Source organism: Carcharhinus amblyrhynchos, chromosome 23, assembly GCF_965287045.1.
Source record: "Carcharhinus amblyrhynchos chromosome 23, sCarAmb.v2.hapA, whole genome shotgun sequence".
Taxonomy (NCBI): domain Eukaryota; kingdom Metazoa; phylum Chordata; class Chondrichthyes; order Carcharhiniformes; family Carcharhinidae; genus Carcharhinus; species Carcharhinus amblyrhynchos.
Window position 1 is genome coordinate 18,083,465 of NC_137346.1, and position 23,806 is coordinate 18,107,270.

Sequence of the window (23,806 nt, forward strand, 5' to 3'; positions counted from 1 at the left end):
TGAGCCTGGTTCACTGTGAGGCAGCAGTGCCAACCACTGTGCCAGCGTGCTGCCCAGTGGGAAGCTTTCCAAATTTGGCCTTCAAACCAATACAATTTTTCATTTGGTTGAGTAGAACTTGAGTGTTGCTGAAATTTCCATCTTGCACTCATCCAGACTGATTCACAAGAATACCGAACCTCAAAGGGAACAACAATTTATGTTGCATGGGAAGAGAGTGCTGACTGGTTGGCATGTGGGCTCTGATTGGTAGAGGTGTTGCCATGGGGAATGTACGAGGTAACAGTTAACTACCATGCTTTTGATGAAGTTCAAACTAGACAGGTCAATGTAATGCCTTGACCAATCAGAACCCACTTGCCAACCAATAAGCACCCTCTCCTCATGCACTATAAATTGTTCCCTTTTAATGTTGCAAGAAGCTGGAAGCAGTACTTCCTGTTGCCTCTCTGCCTGTTGGGACTTTCTTTTCAGCTGGGGTTGGAGGAGCCTCTAAAGCTTTCTAGGTTGGTCTGGATAGGTGGATATGAATTTTCTGGACTGTCAGGGGCAGATGAACCTTCAGACGGTTTCCCCTAATCACTCACTCACTCCTTTATCTCCCAGCCGAACTGGCCTCTTCATTCTCTAACTTCTCTGTCTCTGATGTGGAGATGCCAGCGTTGCACAGTAAGAAGTCTCACAACACCAGGTTAAGGTCCAGATAAACCTATTGGACTTTAACTTGGTGTTGCGAGGCTTCCTAAAGTTCTCCGTCTCTGTTGCAACTCAAGACTCACTCTTGGGCTCAGCATTCAGTTAAATGGGCTCTGTGGCCCGTTTAACACTATTGCTGAATGGAATCCTATTGTTACAGAGTTTACCAGGCCACTTTTAATAGTCGCTGGGAGATTGGGAGCAAGTCCAATTGGTCTGCTAGCCATTCCAGGAAGGGTGGTAACCCTATCCTTAACCCCTCTCTCACTCTTGACCCTCCAACTGCAAATCCGACTCTATCTGCAAAGGCAGGAAAGAGTTTAATATGGAAAGGCGACATAGGAATATATTGTAATGGGACACAGGTACTCTGATTCAAATTTGTTGTTCAGTGCTTGCAACGTTTTTTCCACATAAAGTCAATTTTTTTTTAACCTCTTGACTGATTTTCCACTTTGGGAGAGCAAGCTGTCAAAGCCAGTTAAGCAGCGAGCCTGTGTTTGCTCTGATGTGCGTCAGTGAAGCAGATTTGTTTTGCCCTGATCTGTATTATGTGCGTCAAGGAAACTTGGACGCTAAGAGAGGAAAGAGCTCAAGGTTTCCTCAGTGAAGTGTGTGCAGTAGTTATAACACTGTGTATGGAAAGGTTGTCTGTGCCTGGCAGCACCTGAGTATCTGAAAATGATCGTACGTGGCTCGAAGATTCACAGAAGCATAGAATCCCAACAGTGCAGAAGAAGGCCATTCAGTCTATCGAGTCTACATTGATCAGAATCCCTCCCAGCCCCTATCCCCGTAACCCCACATATTTATCCTGCTAACCCTCCTGACGCTAAGGGGCAATTTAGCATGGCCAGTCAACCTAACCCGCGCATCTTTGGACTGTGGAAAGAGGCCAGAGGACCCGGAGGAAACCCACGCAGACACGGGGAGAATGTGCAAACGCCACACAGACAGTGACCCAAGCCGTGAATCGAACTCGGATCCCTGGTGCTGTGAGGATTTAGTGCCACTCTAACAACTGTGCCACCACGCTGACCCTCAGAAGGTTTGGCCACCCCTGTGGTTTCCTTCACAACAGGTTAGGGATAAGGTTCTTCCCACAATAGAAATGTCAATTTCTAGACGACATAGGTTTAAGGTAAAAGGAGGAAAATTTAAAGGAGGTGTGAGAGGCTAGCTTTTTACATAGAGGGCGGTAAGTGCCTTGAATGCAGTGTAGAGGAGGTGATAGAAGCAGACACATTAGCAACATTGAAGAGACATTTTGACTGATTTTTAAAAATTCATTCATGGGACAGGGGCATCACTGGTTGGCTAGTATTTATTGCCCATCCCTAATAGCCCGAGGGCAGTTAAGAGTCAACCACATTTCTGTGGCTCTGGAGTCACATGTAGGCCAGACCAGTTGAGGATGGCAGGTTTCCTTCCCTAAAGGATATTAGTGAACTAGGTGGGTATTCCTGACAATCTACAATTATTTCATGGTCATCAGTAGATACTTAATTCCAAATTTTTAAAAATTGAATTCAAATTCCACTACTTGCCATGGTGGGATTTGTACCTGGGTCACCAGAACATCAGGTGAGTTTCTGGGTTAATAGTCTAGAGATAATACTACTAGGCCATCACCCTCCCCAATACGTAGGGAATAGAGGAATACAGACTGCATAGTGGCAAAAGGTCTTTAGTTTTGAAAGGCAGCATGTGCCGGTGCAGGCTTGATGGACCGAAGGACCTGTTCCTGTGCTGTACCGTTCTTTGGAGATTTTTGAAGAGATCTAGCGCACTCATAATAAGAACATAAGAAATAGGAGCAGGAGTAGGCCATCCAGCCCTTCGAGCCTGCCCCGCCATTCAATAAGATCATGGCTGATCTGTCGTGGCTCAGTTCCACTTTCCCGCCCTCTCCCCATAACCCTTAATCCCCTCTCCTATCAAAAACCCATCAACCCGCGTCTTAAAAATATTTAGCGAGGCAGCCTCCACCACTTCAACGGGCAGAGAATTCCAGAGATTCACCACCCTTTGAGTGAAGAAGTTCCTCCTCAACTCCGTTCTAAACCGCCCCCCTTTTATCTTGAGGCTGTGCCCCCTAGTCCTATTGTCTTTTTTGAGCGGGAAGAGTCTTTCCACCTCTATCACTCAAATCTAGCTGTGACTGGGATGTGTTGTAAAAACTGGTCACAGCGCAGATGGCAATAGGATTTGACAGTTGACCTCAGCACCACTAGGTTAGAGTGAGAAAACGGAGCCAAGATCCCTGTTCTTGATTTCTGTTCTTCCTTCATTGAGTGACAGCAGAATGGGACCATGATGCCTCCCCTACAGTTGAGTAAGTTGCAGTCTGTTCCTGCCTATGCTTCCAGTTGGAGTATAGTCAACTTGGGCATATGCTCATGGGTTAAGGCTTGTTGGCAGATGTAAAACCTTATCCTGACACAAGTCAGAAGAGGCGGAGGGAAAAAAGCCAACCTTTAAATATAACTTTATACTATAAATAAGATGGAATTTCATTATTAGGATTTATGAATGTTTCATATAGAGTAAGCTGCAGTGATTATTTTGATAGATCTACTATAATTAAGGTCTATCTGTAACAAGCAGATTTGTTTTGACTGTGTTTCTGACTTGCTATTAATGTTGAAGGAAAACTCCATTTTTGATCATTACCAGAAGCCCGGTGTAGGAATGCCAAAGAGTGCCACTAAAAAGAGATATGAAATAATTGGAAAGCTGGCACTACTTCTGACTGGAATCAGAACCCTGGCCAAATAGTTCTTGGCAGCAGCAGTTGAAAACATCATGCATCATGAATGGGAATTTCTGGCTCTTTCCGCTGGCACAATATTCCAGTCGTGCCCTAGGTGACCACCCCCCCCCCACCCACCCCCCGCATCCTCCTGTCGGTGAGTTTCCTGGATGACCGACCCTGGAAACACATTGTAGTCGGGGGCGGGAGAGGTCTGGAAAATTATTCAATATTGACCATACTGCGTATTTTGGAATTATATTGGAATTCTCCACCCGCGGCTGGGATTCTCCAGTCCTGCTGCAGCAAATGGAGTTCAGACTGAGCGCCAAATTCTCCACTCTCGCTGGCAGTGCATGGCAGAGGACGTGCGAGATCGGAGAATCCCGGCCCTTGTGTTTCGCCTTCCACATTCCATGCGAACAATAGTAATAATAAGGAACAATTTTCCTTATAAGGTATTGACTGCAGACCACACGTTTGCTGTGAATGGGATCTGTGATATCTGGTGCAGCAGGTTTTGGGACTCTGCTTGGGGACTGGGGGAATATAGAGGGGGGGGGGTGGAGAGGAAGAAGATTAATCATTCAATGGAAGACTTGAAGCTACTCTTAAACAACTCTGACAGCTTTTCTTAGCAAAAGATGTGAGGATTGTAAAACTGTTGGAGAAAAACAGAAGTAGCTGTTTGTTGTATTATTTATTGTAACTAAGATTCTCAAGGAGGCAAAATGACATTTTGGCTTTCTATTTGTTCCAATTTTCTCAATGCCAGTGATGTTAATCACGTCACACATGAATCCTGAAACCTTCATTGTGTTGTGCCATTTCATTATAACTTCTCCCACGCCCGCAGGAGTTGGGTATTTATCATTGAATTCGCTTAATCTCTGACGTGATTTCAACAAGACTGGATCCGTCAATTATTCTGCCTCTTTTCCACTGACTAAGTAGACATTAGTGAGCATAAACGTTGAGTGGTGTTGATAAATGTAACCAATGTCATGGTCACACGCTCAGGAAATGGGGGGGCGGAAATTACAGTGATCTGGTCAGACAAGGAGGGATAAAAAGACACTGGCAGATGATTAGCAACATAAGGAGAGACTAAAAATGACACCCATTTAAACTAGACATCACTGGGTTAGTAATGGTACCTTTAATCGAATAGAAAATAACTTCAACTGGCTTTGTGTAACTCTTTTAGAAAGAGATATTATTTTATTGTAAAAGGTAAGCCTCATTAGTGCTTACCACTCTTACTATTGCGTATATTGCGATCTGAAATCCAAATTTACTGGTGATTAGATCCTTAACACTCTAAATGCAGAAGTAGAGGGAATATTTAGCACCACATTGCTAGAAGTGATTAGATGTTGGTTATGTGAAATACTTGCTTAATTTTCGTTACCCTTCCATGGGTTGGCAAGGCCAGCATTTCTTGCTCTTGAACTGAATGGCTTGCTAGGCCATTTCAGAGGGCATTTAAGAGCCAACCACATTGCTGTGGGTCTGGAGCCACATGTAGGCCAGACCGGATAAGGATGGCAGATTTCCTTCCCTAAAGGACATTAGTGAACCAGATGGGTTTTTCCGGCAATTGACAATAGTTTCATTGTCATCATTAGACTTACAATTCCAGATGTTTGTTGAACTCACCATCTGGCCTGGTGGGATTCGAATCCGGGTTCCCAGAGCGTTAATTACCCTGAGTCTCTGGATTATTGGTCTACTGCTATGCCACCACCTCCCCAACTTATGAACCATTAATTGTGCTATGACTATTTCTTCCAATCATTTCATGGGTTTATCAAGCTATTCATTTGAAATGAGCCGACACCTCAGTTGCTATACAGCGTGTTGTTTTTCAGAGAAAACACAGAACAAGCACAATATGTGTTTAAGTAAACGTTGCCGTCAACAGGAAGCAAGTAAGTAATTGCTTCATATTGTTCAACTGTCTCCTGCCCATTATGCCCTGCACAGCCAGAGCAATGGCAAAATAAACCTGTCTGATTTACAGATTGGTGGCTCACAAGAGTTATCCATCTGTGGGAAACTGAACAGTACATTTATCAGAGCATGGTAAACCCAGAAAAGTCATCATTAACGTCAGTGATTCTTAGGTTTTTACTATGCTCACAGTCTAATCTAATTAGATGCAATGAAATCTGATGGTTTAATCAAAGAAGTGTATGACTTGAGCTCAATGTTGTCACTCCAATTAATCTTCGTGCTCTGAAAAAAATAGAAATTCTCGATGATTCATGAAGGGTAAATAAAAGACGGATCTATATAGCATCTTTTTCAACAGCCGAAGAAGCATTTTTGAAGGATAGTCACTGTTGTTATGTCAAAAACGCAGTAGCCAATGCAGACGCAATCAGCTCCCATAAACAGCATGCTGGCGCAGTGGTTAGCACTGCTGCCTTACAGCGCCATGGAACCAGGTTCAATTCATGTCACTATCTGTGTGGAGCACATTCTCCCTGTGTCTGTGTGGGTTTCCTCCAGGTGCTCCGGTTTCCTCTCACAGTCCAAAGATGTGCGGGTTAGGTGGATTGGCCATGAAAAATTGCCCCTTAGTCCAGGGGGATTAGCAGGGTAAATATGCGGAGTTACGGGGATAGGACCTAGGTGGAATTGTTACTGGTGCAGACTCGTTGGGTCGAATGGCCTTCTTCTGCACAGTAGGGATTCCATAATTCTATGAACAACACGATGATGACCAATTAATCTGATTCTGTGATTTTGATTGAGGGGTGAGGATTGGAAAAGTTTTAAAAAATAACAAAAGGTGACCAAAAAAAAAGAGATGACGGTAAAGTAACAAGTTGTATAGAAATGGATAGTAAGAGCTTCTTTAAATATATGAAAAGGAAGAGTGAGGCCAAATTGAACAGAGGTCCTTTACAGAATAAGACAGGGGAAATAATAATGGGGAACCGGGAAATGGCAGAGAAGTTAAATAGACACTTTGTGTCAGTCTTCAGAATAGAAGCCACTAATATGATTCCAAAAATGCTAAATAATCAAAAGGCCAAAGTGGGGGGGAGTGCAGGGTTGGGGGGGAGGGGGGGGGGGTGCGGAGGAATGGAATAAACACAATAACAATCACTAGAGGAAAAGCACTAGGGTAACGAACGTTCCTGTTCTTCAATATGGCGCCATGGGATCTGAGGGGATACTCAGGGCATTGGTATCTGACAGACCGCATTGGTGACAGCGTATCACTCCTTCAGTAATGCACAGTAGTGTCAGCTGCATTTTTGTATTTAAGTTCTGAAGCGGGTCTTGAACCCACAACTTGCTGATTCAAAAATGAGAGTGCCATCCACTGAGCTACACATGGACGGTACGGTGGCACAGTGGTTAGCACTGCTGCCTCACAGCTCCAGAGACCTGGGTTCGATTCCTGGCTTCGGTCGCAGTCCATGTGGAGTTTGCACATTCTCCCCATGCCAGTGTGGGTTTCCTCCGGATGCTCCGGTTTCCTCCCACAGTCCAAAGATGTTGTGGGTTAAGTTGATGGGCCATGCTCAATTGCCCTTTAGTGTCCCAGGATGCCTAGCTTGGAGGGATTAGCGGGGTGAATGTGTGCGGTTACGGGGAAAGGGCCTGGGTGGGATCGTTGTTGGTGGAGATTTGACAGGCCGAATGGCCTCCTTCTGCACTGCAGGGATTCTATAACTGCATTGCGTTCATTCAAAGTCATTGGGCGGGATTTTCTGGCTGCACTCGCCCCGAAACCGGAAACTTCCGCCTGAGGTCATCGGATCTTTGCAACAGGCCCCCTCCCCCCACTATAATTCCCGTGGTGGGCATGATGGGAAAATTCCCTCATTGAGTCATGAATTCATAGAACCTCTTTTTCATTTTAGCAACCATACAATGAATTAGCTTTAAATCAGGCACAACCCATACAGTATAATTAGACTGGCTTTATCATGTGATGATACATAATTGCTGCTGTTATGTTGTTCTGTGCAGCTGGCTTCCATTGAGTGAGTGAGTCTCCTGCAAGCTCCTAACATACGGGTTTTAAACAGTTAGTGGTGACACCAACAAGGACATGCTAGATTCTTCAAGGCTTATGGTTGGATGATCCTTTAGTTTAATTAACTGGGTCTTCCTGGCCATAAATCATTGCGTATCCAGCCACTTTACTTTCACTTTGGCTTGAGCAGGACAGCGCACATTATCAGAAGCCAGTGGTACTAACACACCATAGAAGAAAATTAATTAGAACAGCTAATCGGCTGTCTCATGTCGTGGAGAAACTTCACTTACAGGGAACTCATGCTAATCATAGAATCCCTACAATTCAGAAGGAGCCATTTGGCCCATCAAGTTTGCACCAACCACAATCCCACCCAGGCCCTACTCCCGCAAACTCACATATTTACCCTGCAAATCCCTCTGGCACTAAGAGCAATTTAGCATGGCCAGTCCACCTAACTTGTGCATCTTTGGACTGTGGGAGGAAACCGGAGCACCTAAAGGAAACCCATGCAGACATGGGGAGAACACGCAAACTCCACAGAGACAGTGACTCGAGGCCAGAATTGAACGCGGGTCCCTGGCGCTGTGAGGCAGCTGTGCCAACCACTGTGACACTGTGCCACCCTATAGTGCAGAAGGAGGCTATTCGGCCAATTGAATCTGCTCCAACTCTTTAACAGAGAACCTTACCCAGGCTCTCTCCCTGTAACCCCAAGCATTTACCCCACTAATCCCCCCAACCCACACATCCTGGGACACTATGTGGTAATTCAGCCTGGCCAATCCACCTAACCAGCACGTCTTTCGGACTGTGGGAGGAATCCGGAGCACCCAGAGGAAATCCACGCAGAGACAAGGAGAACGTGCAAACTCTACACAGACCAGTCACCCGAGGCCGGAATTAAACCCAGGACCTTGGCGCTGTGAGGCAGCAGTGCCAACCTCTGTGGCACCATGCCACTCCCTTGTAGCATTTATAATTCCTACAGTTCTTTCCTTAAGTGTCATTCCTGGTCACAGCAATTAGGCCAATGCAGTTGACCTCAGTGCTCCTGTGGCCCACACCTTCCATTCTGGAGTCTAAGAGTGGTGGTGGGCGTGAAGGTGGGAGCACTGACCACCTTGGGCTGTTCAGCTCAGTACATATGTATGCATTAGAGAAATGAGGTGGACTGTGAGGAAAGACTGGCTAACATAAAGGGGATCCCAAAGTCTTTGTTCTGTATAGAAATAGTAGAAGGAAGAGTAGGGCTGATTAGGGATGTAAAAGGAGATTTACACATGGAGGTTGCAGCATAGCTGAGGTAGTAAATGGGTACTTTGCACCTGTCTTATTATAAATTATAGCTCATTGAATGAAATGGTTTCCAAAGCACTTAGAACCATTCAATCAACCAGAACAGCGACATGTCATTTGACCCATTATAGCTTTGCCATCTCATTGATCTTAACCAGTTTCTAATGTCCCCATCACAAAAGCAACACCCTTTTAAGAAAAACCAGATAATGGAATATACTTTCTATGACACATTCAGAGGCCACTGACATAAACATTGACTGATGTGTGCTGACGGCCCCAGTGTTCCTCTGAGATAATAAAATGGCTAATGGAATCTGTTTCACAGGGAGTGCGACCTCGGTTAAATGTCCAAGTTTTTCTTGGCAGCTTCCTGCCGTGGCTGTGATATGGACCCGGCGCTCTTTGAAGTACCCAGAGGCTACACCGTAGTTGGCAGCAACCGGGACTCTCTGAGGGAGGAAGACGACGACCTCTTGCAGTTTGCTATCCAGCAGAGTTTGCTGGAGGCAGGAACAGAATATGATCAGGTAAGAGAAGGGAAGAGCTCCCCTTTGGTGCTACATGCTATATTCACACAGATGTTAAAACAAGTTAAACACTGAATAGGAGACTGACTATGCATACATCATCTGGGATGAACAGTTGAAGCTTCAGATGTGCTATGATAATCAATTATGGAAAGAATAATAAAAATCTGGAAGCGATTAAAACAGTCATCTCATTGAGCAAATCAAATAATGCTGTAAGATCGAAGCATAAGCTGTTTGTAACTGTTATTTAATGAGGTAATAGCCTTGAAATCTCTTCCTATGACTGCAAAAGCTGGGATTGTCTATCATTTCAATTTTAATTGTGAGTTTATTCTGCATCGGGTTAATTCTTATGCTGACAGCTGGTGCCATTGCGATGATAATTTCCAAGCGTCAAAGCATCTTGATGTGCAGTGACATTCATTCAAGAGGGCTGAGAACTGGGATCTTATTGCTACATAATCATTTGAATTGATAACTCAGGAAATCGTTTCACACCCAGGATATCCTGAAGCCACAAAAAGGCACTATATAAATGCTTTCTTTGATCTGTAACATAGTATGATTAGGCCTTCTATGTTTTGAATTAATGTATCCAGATGGAGAACCAATTCTGTGTAAACTTATTTTTGGTCAATAGGGCTGGCACGATAGCACAGTGATTAGCACTGCTGCCTCACAGCCAGGGATCTGGGTTCGATTCCCAGCTTGGGTCACTGTGCAGAGTCTGTGCTTTCTCCTCGTGTCTGTGTGGGTTTCCTCTGGATGCTCCAGCTCCCTCCCACAGTCTGAAAGACGTGCTGGTTAGGTGCATTGGCCATGCTAAATTCTCCCTCCGTGTACCCGAACAGGCGCCCGAGTGTGGCAACTAGGGGATTTTTACAGTAACTTCACTGCAGTGTTAATGTAAGCCTACTTGTGACACTAATAAATTAACTTTAATAGGTTCATAGTTAGCAGGCATGACAATTTTTGGAAGAAAGATGAAATACTTGAGCCAAGAATTTCTGCTGTCCTTGCCACTATGCCTAGGCCAGCCCCGAGTAAATCAATGCCCACAGTTGCCTTCAGTTAACTTCCTAGCAGTGCTAATGTAAGCCTGCTTGAGACACGAATAAACTTTAAATCTAAAATTAATGACATTATGGACAGCGTCCAACATTATTCACCTTTTTTTTATTCATGTGGTCTTTGCAGGTGACCATCTGGGAAGCGTTGACAAACAGCAAGCCTGGAACTCGCCCGATGACTTGTGAGGATAGGAAAGGAGAAAGGTAGTGCAGATTTGGAGAGATTCATTAACTCTGGATTTTGGTACCTCAGGATTTTAGCTAACACTTGGATTGCAGACATTTTATTGTTTACTGTTATAAAGGCATTTCTATTGTAAGGCATTCATTCGATGGGAGAAGCCTGTCAGAGGATGACACCATTGTTACACAAGTCCCAATTGAATTATCTCAAAGCATCATTTTAATGATCAACGACAGGGAAGTGATTCAATGGAGCAGTGATTAATAACTTCTGATAAGCCATAATCCATTGGCCGTGTGCAAGGCAGTGGTTATGTTTGATAGGTTTGCTGAAACATGTGACCTGACTCTTGAAATCAGCTAAAAACAAATTCATTTTCAAACAGCTAATCTACAACGCACGTCTTGTTGCTTCACTTATTTTACAAATTCAGCTCGGTGATTAACTAGAACATTCCAGAACGCGGAAGAGATGTTCAGAACCCCTCATCCCTCTTGACTCCATCGAGCACAGACCCAGAGCCCTCAGACACTCCTCATACGTCAAGCTTTTTATTCTTGGGTCATTCTTGTGAACCTCCTCTGGACCCTCTCCAGGGCCAGCACATTCTCCCTTAAATATGGGGGCCAGAATTGTTCACAATATTTACTATAAAAAGAAATGGAGAGCCTTGAATGCCTTTTGTTCTTAAAGTTTAAAATAATCCCTTACTTCATTTGTCGAGATGCGCAGGGCCAATATATTCCATTTGTCCCCACCGGTGAGATCTTCAGTCTGTATTTCACCTGAATTTCATTTCTGGTAGATCGTGCATCCAGTCATCTAAGGGTTGGATGTATAAATGACCATGGAACGCAATGTACAGTAGCAGCATTGTTTATCCTTTCTTTCTCGAGTAAGATACAGACTGACTCAGAACTAAATAATATGAATGAATTACTTAGCCTTACCTTCCACAGATGGCAATCCACTTCTGAGCTTCTGCCATGAATGCCTACATATATTTCCTGACTCATGTCAAGCATAATGTGATGGGAAGACTAGATCATACAACTATAAGATAAAGGAGCAGAATTAAGCCAACTGGCCCATCAAGTCTTCTCCACCATTCAATCATGGCTGATATTTTTCTCATTCCCCACTCTCCTGCCTTTTCCCCATAACCCCTGATCCCCTTATTAATCAAGAACCTATCTATCTCTGCCTTAAAGAAACTCAATGACCTGGCCTCCACAGCCTTCTGCGGCAAAGAATTCCACAGATTCATCACTCTCTGGCTGAAGAAATTCCTCCTCATCTCTGTCCCTTCAGCCTGAGGTTGTGCCCTCTGGTTCTAGTTTTTCCTGCTAGTGGAAACAGCCTTTCTATGTCCACTCTATCCAGGTCTTTCATTATTCTGTAAGTTTCAACGAGATTCACCCTCATCCCTCTAGACTCCATCGAGCACTGACCCAGAGTCCTCAGATGCTCCTTATATGTCAAGCTTCTCATTCTCAGATCATTCTTGTGAACCTCCTCTGGACCCTCTCCAGGGCCAGCACCTTCTTCCTTAGATATGAGGCCCAAAATTGTTCACAATGTTCACAATATTTATTATAAAAAGAAATGGAGAGCCTTGAATGCCTTTTATTCTTAAAGTTTAAAACAATCCCTTACCTATTTGTTTGGATGTGCAGGGCCAATATATTCCAGTCGTCCCTACCGGTGGGATCTTCTGCCTCTATATCACCTGTATTTCATTTCTGGTAGACCATGCATCTAGTCATCCAAGGGTTGGATGTATAAATGATCGTGGGGTGCAATGTACAATAACAGCAATGTTTATCCTTTCTTTCTCGAGTAAGATACAGACTGACTCATATCTACAGAACTAAATAATCTGAGTGAGCTGCTTAGCCTTACTTTCCATAGATGACAATCCACTTTTGGACTTCTGCCATGAATGCCTACATTTTTGACCTGTAAAGCAAAACTTAAAGTGGAACATCAAACAAATTGTATTGACCCCATCAATACACAGAGCAGAAATAAAATGAAATCCCAGCCTAGGATAGATACGATACAATTTAAAACAGGTCGCTGATTCCTCATTTCTCCTGACCATGTTGACTCCACAGGAAGCCATTCAGAATGCGGTTTGCTATTTGTTGCTTGTAAATGCTCCCAGTTTTGGTGCGAGAAAACTGTAAAGTAATTATCCCCTCTCCCGACAGAGGAGGTGATAGCCTAGTGGTATTATTGCTGGGCTATTAATCCATAAATTCAGCAAATATTCTGGGGACCAGGGTTCGAATCCTACCTCGGTTGATTGAATTTGAATTGAATTAAAAACTCTAGAATTAAGAATCTACTGATAACTATGAAACCATTGTTGGAAAAACCTGCCTGGTTCACTAATGTCCTTTAGGGGAGGAAATCTGCCTAGGTTTCCTCCCCGAAAGGACATCAGTGAACCAGATGGTCTGTCCCACTTATGAACCAGATGGTCTGTCCAATTTGTGACTCCAGAGCCACAGCAATGTGGTTGCCTCCCAACTGTCCTCTGAAATGACACTCAGTTCAAAGGCACCTAGGGATGGGAAATAAATGCGGCCATCCAGTGACCCATGAATGAATAACAAAAAGATATTACTATTGGAAATACTGCTACCAATGAAACTTGAGATTTCTGTGTCAGAAACAAAAGTTGAGCCCCTCATTTCTTTATATATTTAATTGAGGGAATGATGCAGACAATGAAATGCAAAGTAGCTGAGCTCAGCCAGGCTCACAAACTTTGTGTAACAAAGTTTATCTTTCTGTTGAAAGGCCATTGCGTCATACCCCTTCAAGAAACGTACTCTTGTTTTATATTGACTTAATGCAGTCCATCACTCCATGGCATTGTTGACTTCTGTGATAACATTGGAAGAGGTGGCAGGTGGAAGTTCCATAATGGATCCCAGGTTGGAAGGAAAAATCTCTTGTCCCCATGCATATACCAAAAGGATAAAGATAAATTTGTCAATCAGATGTAGCGAGGAGGCTACATAAATAACAAAATAATTATCCTTATGTCGATGATGCCAACCTTGCAATGGACCTTGGATGTTTTGAGTTGACGTTTGGCTACTTTCCAGTTTGCTGCACCCAGCTGATGCTGGCAAAGCTGTTTGTTCCTTATGAAAGGGAATTTTAATACAAAGGATAATACCACATTCCCTGCCAGGATTCCTAATGAAGGCAATGCGAACAGCATCTGTTCCAAGGTCTTTTGGAAAGTCCGCCAGTTTGATGTGGATGAAAGTTAAGATCTCATTGATTCTGTCGTGGGTGAAGATTTAAAGATATCCTCCTTCAGAGGCTAAGCTTCAGACCCCCAACCCCTTCTCCCTGAGTTAATTTGCGACATCAAGAATTAACAGAGTTACGGTTGCTCTGAGGGTATGTTCATTCTCTGTGTGAGTGGCACCCGGCAAATCTTTTACGTGGTGTGAATTCCAGAACCCTACTGTAAGCATAGAGTAAATGTCAGTTATAATTAAAGTGCAGGCACACATAATAAAACCTTAATAATTTTAAATCCTCTAACATTTACACATCATGACGGATGCCTGTGGGACTGAACGAGCTCAAACCACCAAGGTAGACATCCAAGGTAACTCTTCTAAAAGCATTTCATTTCATCCCACTGTAACTCAGGCAATAAATCAATAGTTGATTTAATGTCACTGGCTGTGAATTGGCATCACGTTGATGCTGGCAATTGAATGTTTTTGTTTTGTGCATGTTTCTTTCTGGCTAATTTTGGGCGCTTTAATAGATAATAAGTTAAGGCACACTGTGAAACCATCCCTAGCTTCACAATCAGTCATGGGCACAGCAAGGCTCATTGCTTCAAATCACTCACAAGTGTTTCACTGTTTTGCATCTAACTGCAAAGACTGATTCAATGAAATACTGCTGACTGGATCTCAACACTGTATTATCTGCACTGGGCTGGGTTTGAAAAAAATTGGATGAGCGTTTGTATGTCACTCTGTAAACCCCCACTGATATTGCCGGCACCTCGTTGCTTGTTGAGCCTTTAGAACAGAGAAAAGCAGAGATTGCATGGCCAAGGCTCTTACTGCTGTAGAAATAGCATTCTTTCCTCCCACTGACCCTCTTATAATGAATCTCTTGAGGGCTGAAGGACTTAGTTGATTTTTCCTTTTATTCAATGCTTCAGAGAAACCTACACTTTCAGTCACAGACCTTCCCCAAAATGAGATTTATACAATCGAAGTTTGAATATCTTGTAAGCATCAGTACACAGAACTGCAGTTCACTCTCAGTGGATATGGAGAATTCTTGGGCTATTTTCGGACACAATGCAGGAAAGCGTAGCAGTCCACAAAGGGTTAACATTTCTACTTGCTAAATTTATCCTTTGATATCAATATTTCCAAACATTGCACTATGTTATTTCATGATTCAGAACTGTAATAGGATTTTGATTTAAAACATTTGTTATGTAAGACTGAAGGATTCTGCCACAGTAAACACAACCCAAATTACTTATGCTGTATGACCCATTAAAGTTGGTAACAAAATCAACTATTTATCCCATTATCAAAAATTCAGGTTATATAACTACTATTCATTGCGGAACTCCCAAAACATTTCCACAATTTTGATTAATATCCAACGAATCTCTAAATCTCATTCAGGAAAATTAAAATTTAAAGCGGGAATCATTTGCAATGAAAAGGTGGGGGCTAATATTTGCTAAAGTAGAAATTGGCATCTAGTGAAGGGCTGAAATCATGTGCGAAGATGCCTTACACCTCTTAATTGGCAAAGTAATACTGCTAATAGCTGCTTCTTCAATTTCCTTCCTTCTGTCATAAGATCAGAAGTAGGGCTGTTTGCTGATGATTGCACAATGTTCAGCACCATTTGCGACTCCTCAGATACTAAAGCAGTCCATGTTCAAGTGCAACTAGATCTGGACAACATCCAGGCTTAGGCTGGCAAGTGGCAAGCAACATTCGTGCAATGCAAATGCCAGGCAATAACCATCACCAATAAGAGACACATTAACCACAGCTCCTTGACATTCAATGGTGTTACCATCACTGAATCCCCCTCAGTCAACCCCTTGTGGTTCTCATTGACCAGAAACTCAACTGGACTCACCACGTAAACACAATGGCTACAAGAGCAGATCAGAGGCTAGGAATACTGTGGTGAGTAACTCACCTCCTGATTCCCCAAAGCCTACCCACCATCTACAAGGCACAAGTCAGGAGTGTGATGGAATACTTCCCACTTGCCTGGATGAGTGCAGCTCCAACAATACTCAAGAAGTTCAACACTATCCAGGGGAAAGCAGCCCACTTGATTGGCACCACATCTACAGACATCCACTCCCTCCATTACAATGCTCAGTTGCAGCAGTGTGTACTATCTGCAACATACACTGCAGCAATTCACCAAAGATCCTTAGACAGCACCTTCCAAACCCACGACCACTTCCATCTAGAAGGACAAGGGTAGCAGATACATGGGAACACCACCCCAAGTCCCCCTCCAAGCCACTCACCATCCTGACTTGGAAATATATCACCGTTCCTTCACTGGATCAAAATCCTGGAATTCCCTCCCTAACAGCAAAGTGGGTAAACCCACAGCACGTGGACTGCAGCGATTCAAGAAGGCAGCTCACCACTACCTTCTCAAGGGCAACTAGGGGTGGGCAATAAATGCTGGCCCAGCCAACAACACCCGTGTCCCACAAATGAATTAAAAAGAAATACACTTACAGGATATACCACACTCACCGTGCAGTAGGCTGGGTGTGTGCTGTGGATGGTGTTTTCTCAATGCCTTGCTACTACTGCTTCAGAAACTAACCCCAGAATACCAAATCTCCCACAGCAATGATATGCAGCCTTTCACAAGGCTCATGTTACAGTCTTAGTGAGTGTTTCAGTATGTTAAGACATATCTAATGATCAAAAATAATCCACTTTGAAAGATAAGCTGAACTTCAGGCATGTCAACTACTGGGTCAGGATTATAAAGAAGCCGAGGTTAAATGGCTCGTTAGATCCGAATGACTTATTTACTTATTATACCCATGGGGGGGCACAGTGGCACAGTGGTTAGCACTGCTGCCTCACAGCGCCAGGGATCCGGGTTCAATTCTGGCCTTGGGTAACTGTCTGTCTGGAGTTTGCACCTTCTCCCCGTGTCTGCATGGGTTTCTCTCAGGTGCTCTGATTTTCTCCCACAGTCCAAAGATATGCAGGTTAGGTAGATTAGCCATGGGGAATATGTGGGGTTACGTGGATGGGGCGGTGGAGAGGGCCTGGGTCGGAAACTCTGTCAGAGCGTTGGTGGGCTGAATGGCCTTTTCTGTAGGGATTCTATGATCTTACCAGAAGAAAGGTCAAAGTGCCAAACAAGTGTGAAAATGGGAGAAAATTGCACCTTTTTTTGGGCGAGCCTCCAGGCGCAGTCATATGGCACTTAGAGAAAAAAGGTCCCAAATGTGATTTTCGCCAGTGAGAGGAGTGGGAGGAGCCAATTGACATTGGGGAATAAACTGCTGAGCTGTAGGGATGCTATTGCGTATGTGCCCCAATCACTCAGTTCACCTTATACAAGTATATACAGTGCACTGAGGATCTGGCACTGCCCTCATTCTCCCGGGTGCCAAACCCCCGCCCCCAACCACCCCCTGGACGTTGCCGGAGCCCTCCCCCCTGCCCCCACCCTCCCCCCACCCCCTCCCCCCCTCCCCCCGCCCCCCCCCCCCCCCCCCCAACTCGCTGGCCCCAATCCACCCCAGCCAATCACTGGTCTTGATTTCTGCCCTCCCCCTGGACAATCGCTGGCTTCAGCCAATTCCCCCCAGCCCCTGCTGCCGATCATTGCCCCAGCCAATCCCCGATACACAGTATATACTCTGCCTCCCAAACATGGCCCCACCCTATCATGGGCCTGCCCCTTCAGGCCTCGCCCATTCAGACTCTGTCCCCTCCCCGTATTCTCTGCTACTTGCCACTGCCTGGTGCCCAGTGGGCAGTGTCGGGGTGACCAGTGGGCACCGGCAATGTGCCAGGCTGACAGTGCCAGGATGCAGACTGGCATTGCCCAGGTGGCTATGCTTGGCGCTGCCCTGACAGCCTGGGGAACCTCAATGGCCTCCTGACCCACCAGCTGAACCATCACATCAGGTCCCGGTTGGTTGTTAAGGCAAGTATACCCGGACATTGTGCCTGGGATTCGCGAATAATATTAAAATTAGGTTATAAATGTTTAAATCTTTCCCGAGTATGAGGCTGATTATGCCAGTAGAATGGGGCTGGTAATGTTGCAAGAGGCAAGAAACTAGGCGTGAACCAAGCTCAACATCCCAATCAACCAACATGGCAAACTGGTACGCTTGTTCCCCTACATCAATGCACTCATCTTCCAAATAAATTTACAAGGTGAGAATAGTCATTGAAAGATATTTCAAAATTACCTTATTACCACTCTTGAAGTGAGTGAATAGCAGTGTGGGGGATTACCTTATTACCACTCTTGAAGTGAGTGAATAGCAGTGTGGGGGATTTATAATACACTCAAGCCCATTCCAGAATCCAAATTGGGTGGGAGAAGTCTCACTGCACTTTGCTTTCAAGTTACTTTGGTGTAACTTTAACGTTGCTTTTCACCAATGTTAAAAAAGTTTACAAAATAGGAACAGGAAAAGGCCATTCAGCCCATTAATCGCACTGCACCATTGAATATAATCTTGACTGATGTTCCACCTCAACTCAGCTTCCATTCCCGAGTCCCCATGTATCTTGACTCCTTCAAATTTTTAGGCTGGAATTCTCCAGTCTTGCAAGCCTCGCTACCATTGCCGGTGAGAGTGGAGAATTTGGCACTCAGCCAAATCTCCTTCCAGGACTGGAGAATCCCAGCCGTGGGCTTGGAGAATTCCCACTTTCAGGTGAAGGTACTGTTAGTGTTTTTCTGTCACTCAATAAATTTAACAGAGTTATAGAACCCAAAACTTCTGGAAATACTCAGCAGGCCAAGGCAGCATTTGTGGGAGAAGTGGGACAAGGGGAACAAGGTTAACATTTCAGATATTTGGAACAAATACCAATCTGAAAAGTTAAGTGTATTTCTGTCTTCACAGGAACTGTCTGACCTACTGAATATCTCCAATATTTTCTGTTTTTGTTTCAGATTCCCAGCTTCTGTAAAAAATTGTGCTGGTATTGAACTTCAACAGGATGTCTTTTATCATTTACAGCATGGAAACAGGCCCTTCAGCCCAACTTGTCCATGCCGCCCAGATTTCACCACTAAGCTAGCCCCAAATGTCTGCTTTTGGCCCATATCCTTCTATACTCATCTTACCATGTAACTGTCTAAATACTTTTTGAAAGACAAAATTATACCTGCCTCTACCACTGCCTCTGTCAGCTCATTCCAGACACTTGCCACCTTCTGAGTAATAAAATTGCTTCTCTGGACCCTTTTGTATCTGAAAAACAGTGGGTCACTTTTATGTGGATCAACAAAACAACAGTACAAACCAATATCATTTCACAAAAATATTGCCCACATCCTTGTAAAATAGCACATTTCTTCTCTTCCCTTCTTTTTTTTTCCCAAAGCATCCTGGTGCCATTTTAAAAGATTTTTGTTGCGTTAAGGTGGCCTGGTGTCACAATGGTTAGCTCTGCTGTCCTACAGCACCAGGAACCCGGGTTTGATTCCAGGCTTGGGTCACTGTCTGTGCAGTGTCTGTACATTCTCCCCACGTCTGCGTGGGTTTCCTCCAGGTGCTCCGGTTTCTTCCCACATTCCGAAAGACGTGCTGGTTAGCTGCATTGGTCATTCTAAATTCTCCCTCAGTGTACCCGAACAGGCACTGGAGTATGGCGACTCGAGGATTTTCACAGTAACTTTGTTGCAGCGTTATTGTATGCTTACTTGTTACACTAATACATTAAGGAAAAGCTTATTTGATTTGGCTTGGGATGCAGGGGGTCTCTGACATATGTCCTAAGTATCCATATTTTGGAAACATGTTCAAATCTTCTTGTCAGCTCTCTTAATGTAAATTGCTTTTTCAATCATTTATGAGAAAATAGGGATTTTCACACAAGGCGTTGGATGAAAGATCGAGTCATTTCTCAGAGCGATTGATATAAATGAAATATATATGTGATAAAATCTAAATCAGATTAGACAGATCAAAAGCCTACAAGGTTGCATAGCTAAAATTGATGCGTGTGTGGGGAGTAATGGACAGAATGTCAAAACAAGAAGGCTACAAATTTTAATGCAGTTGTTTTTGCTCTCAGATCTAGATTATACAATAGCAGACAGTGCTAATTTATCACATCACTCCTCCAATGATTCAGAGCTCAGAAAAAAGATACCACCCTGTGGCCTTGTCTCATGTGCTATTTAGGTCAGTGCAGCATTTTATCTTAGCCATCGTCTGCCAACAGTGAGACCAGAGTCGACCATTTCATTGACTGCTGCCAGTTTACAAACTGTAGTTTACATAAAAGCGGCTAATGCTGGCTTTCGGCTGGTGATACCAGTTCGATAATTAATTCACGCGACTCCTGATGATTAGACATGCTTTATTCTTGAGCTGCTGCAACTCGGGCAGAATTTTAGCTGATGCGGCCCAAGTAATGGATTGCTAGCAAGTGCGGTACCAATTATCCTTGCAGTTGTTTTGGGCACAACATATAACCAGGGTGGCGCAATGGCACAGTGCCAGCATTGGACTGGGGTGGGCACAGTAAGAAGTCTCACAACACCAGGTCAAAGTTTATTTGGAATCACGAGCTTTCGTTGCGCAGCTCCTGATGAATGAGCAGTGCCCCGAAAGCCCGTGATTCCAAATAAACCTGCTGGGCTTTAACCTGATGTTGTGAGACTTCCTACTGGAATGTGTGCAGACCTCAGCCATCTACTGTTAGGGGCCAGGACTGCAAGAGATCCAAAAATGATACAAGGTTTGAACTTTCCATTTCTTTTACGTAAAGAGGAATCTGTTTGACACTTGCTGTCCTTTGTCCAGTGTTTTTGTTTTGGTACATTTCTTTTTACCAAATTTCTTTCTCTTGAAATACCATTGTGAGGACACCTGTATATATGATGGCAAACATGTTTGTTTTTCAGCAGATAAAAATAAAGTCCTTCAGTGCTCAGAGGGTTAAAGGTAAGGATGGAGATGGGGAAAGAAACTCTTTTCTAGCTCTGAAATGATTCCTTTGCTCTGAGCCAGCAGTGCTGAAAGCCAGGCCAGATGCAGTCACATCCTGGCTTTCTATGGCAATATGGTCTTTACAGGTCCAGTAGCACTCATTGGCAGCCTAAGAAAACTGAAGAACAGTAAATGGGATCACCTAGGCCAGTAATAAACATATTGCCAAATCTAACTAATGTTATTAGTATCATTCCCTGTTACGGCCCTATAGTTTTGGTTTCCTGTGCTCTGTGGCTGCTTTGTCATGACGGGTTAAGGTGGCTTTGAATCTGTATTCTGATAGTACCTCTTTAAGCCTTTCTTGCTGATGTAGCATAATTGTGTCTTGTGTACACTTGTGTGTTAGTTCTAGTCATTGATCAAACTGTTTCTATAATAATGGATGTACATTGAAACAATTAGTGACTATACCTAAATTAAATTAACCTACAATTTGGTTACATAACCGGATAATATTCCTATTGGTGTTTATTTCCGACTAATGACTAACTGTTAAAACTCACAATCGATTGAGTTTCAGGAGTTTAACTGCCATTTCAAATGCACTTGTCCATTTTTTCTTTTTAAAAAATCTGCTTGAAAATTGGAATGATCCATTATTTTCCCAAAGAACCCTTTGAGCATGATAGAGGACACTGAGCTTTGTAACCCACTACGAAACTGGGATTATTTGGTATAGTTGTTATTGATGACTGGGGGAAGTTTTTATTTTCCTAGCACTCTCATACCTGGCTTCAAAAACTATGTATTCTGTAGGCCTCCTAAACTACACTGATTTTCCTGGTATTGCAGCCCACGTTACCCCACATGATTGTTAAATACGACTTATAAACAGTCTGACACCCAAGATCATCAAGGTTTTTTTCTGTACCAGGGTTGTAAGTATTTTGTTGTCAATTGTTATCTTGCCTGGACACAATGTCAATTTAAAAGGACTGATTCCTTGAGTTGAAAGAACTAATCTATTTTTAGACAGCGTTAGTATCTATTTTGGATTTTGCTTTGTTTCTTGAAAAAGGATCACAAAGTAGTTTCCAGTTACCTATCCCCTAGACGATTATGTCCTTTGATGCTACAAGTGGAGGTAATAAAGCTGAGGATTCGAAGTTCTTGTTGCAATTGCTTCCTGGATTCTAGATAGCCAACTTCTTAGAATTCCAATGATTTGAATGACATTTTCAGCTCCTTGTACGTTTTACTTTGACTCAGAGACTTAATACTAACAGTGTAAATGGTCTGTCTCCAGGCAGGATGATCCACTAAAGAGTTCACGTGCAATGATTTGTCACTTGTTCCTAACTGTGCAAAAATAACTGTTTCAGAACACCACAGCACAACATTCTCAGTCAGCCCAGCACCCAGCACATACCCAGCAACCAACTGTACCCCAACTATGATGAGCAGTTGCGACTGGCTATGGAACTCTCCACAAAGGAGCAGGAGGAAGCAGAGAAACGTAAACGGCAGGAGGAGGAAGAGCTGGAACGCATTATTCAACTTTCACTCACTGAGAAATAACGTCACCACCCACGGCAGAGTACTACATTAAAAAAAATTAAAAGTAAAAGACGACACGTAAGGTCACCAGTCCATGCATTACTACTGAGCACGAAAGAGTGTCAGCAGTAAATCGGAATGCAAGGCTGATGTAAAGCCACACAACAGTGCATTGAGAGTGCACCATTGAAAAAAAAATGCCTGAACACCACATCTTTATTCCACTGTCTTTCACACAATTCTTGCACTTGGTTCAAGAATAATTATAACCAGGGGTTCCTTTGTTTCCAATGTTGATTGGTGGACAGCTAAATTTTCTGTCAGTGGAAAATGGCAAGTAGACTCTTGGCTATTTAAATTTGAGCTGTTGGAGACCACTGGCTCCCTTATGTTTCCCCTCGAGGGCTTAGAAATTAAACTGAGCTCTTGTGAAAAGCGCCCCCCCCCCCCCTCAACACCTCCCACATACATCTCACTTGCCAGTTAATAAGAGTCTTTAGTAAAACAAGTGGAAATCTAAATCCAATTTCCCGCAACTGCATACAAAACTTTATAGCACAATTTCCGTCAAGGGAACTTATAAGTCTGATAGGAAATGTCACCACAGTGGTGAAGTTTCCACTGTATATGCTCATTGTCAGAACAGTGTAGAACCTGTGGACTACACATCATTCTGGGGAAGCCTGATTGAAAGCAAGTTTAGGTGATTGTTGGTTACAAACTGGACCAAATCTCAATTTATATTAACACCAGGATAGTGAGTTCGAGGTCCGATGTGGACCACAGGACCAATGAAACTTTAAAAGCTAGATTTATCTCAGATTGAAGAGGAATGCCCATCTTATTAGCACATGATGTTAGCCGTGCCTTGATTCACTGAACAATAGCTTGGTGTCTCTAACATTGACAGTCCAAAAAGCAATGGATTTGCTTGGAATGGTTATGTGCAATAGGGGCAATTTTCAGAACCTGTGTTGAAGTTTGCTGCTAGGAGGTGCTGATGATAAAAATGAACCATACATTGAAGCATCTTGGCTCCAGAATTGCAATCTTCAGAATAATGTAGGTTAGATTCTATTATTTAATTCTAAATTTCTAAATTTAAATATAGAAATCTCAGAATTGTATTGTGCATAATGAACAGGTGTTTTTACAGCTACCTTTGCTGCTAATATTGGTTTTCCGAATCTTTGGAACAAATGTTCCTGCCCTAGCATTAGATGCACCGGATAAATATATTCTAACTACATTAACTCTGTAATGTAAACTGTTTTTATTGTTCAGACAATCCAATCTAGCTATCATTGAACTTCATTCTCAATTGAAGCAGTTTGAGACATGTGGTGTCCAGTAACTTTCATAGTGGTGAGTTCACTTGCAGCTCAGAATCATAAAATCCCTATAGTGCAGAAGTAGGCCATTCAGCCCATCGACGTGTAACCCTGTAACCCCACGTATTTACCCTGCTAATCCCCCTGACACTAAGGGGCAATTGAGCATGGCCAATCAACTTA

General features: G+C 43.5%; 1 protein-coding gene across 4 annotated transcripts in view; it reads left to right on the forward strand.

The window, feature by feature from the left end:
• Positions 1–22,574, forward strand: part of ankrd13b (ankyrin repeat domain 13B) — a 353,491-nt gene extending 330,917 nt beyond the window's left edge. For 3 of the 4 annotated variants that reach the window (XM_080210421.1, XM_080210424.1, XM_080210423.1), the window contains 3 exons: positions 9,117–9,277; positions 10,478–10,554; positions 22,118–22,574. In XM_080210421.1, the coding sequence (XP_080066547.1) occupies positions 9,117–9,277; positions 10,478–10,554; positions 22,118–22,313 (434 nt within the window). In that variant the 3' untranslated portion in view covers positions 22,314–22,574. Of the gene's footprint in view, positions 1–9,116; positions 9,278–10,477; positions 10,566–22,117 lie in introns of those variants that run through there. The other variant, XM_080210425.1, reaches the window with a different exon arrangement.
• Positions 22,575–23,806: the final 1,232 nt, after the last annotated feature.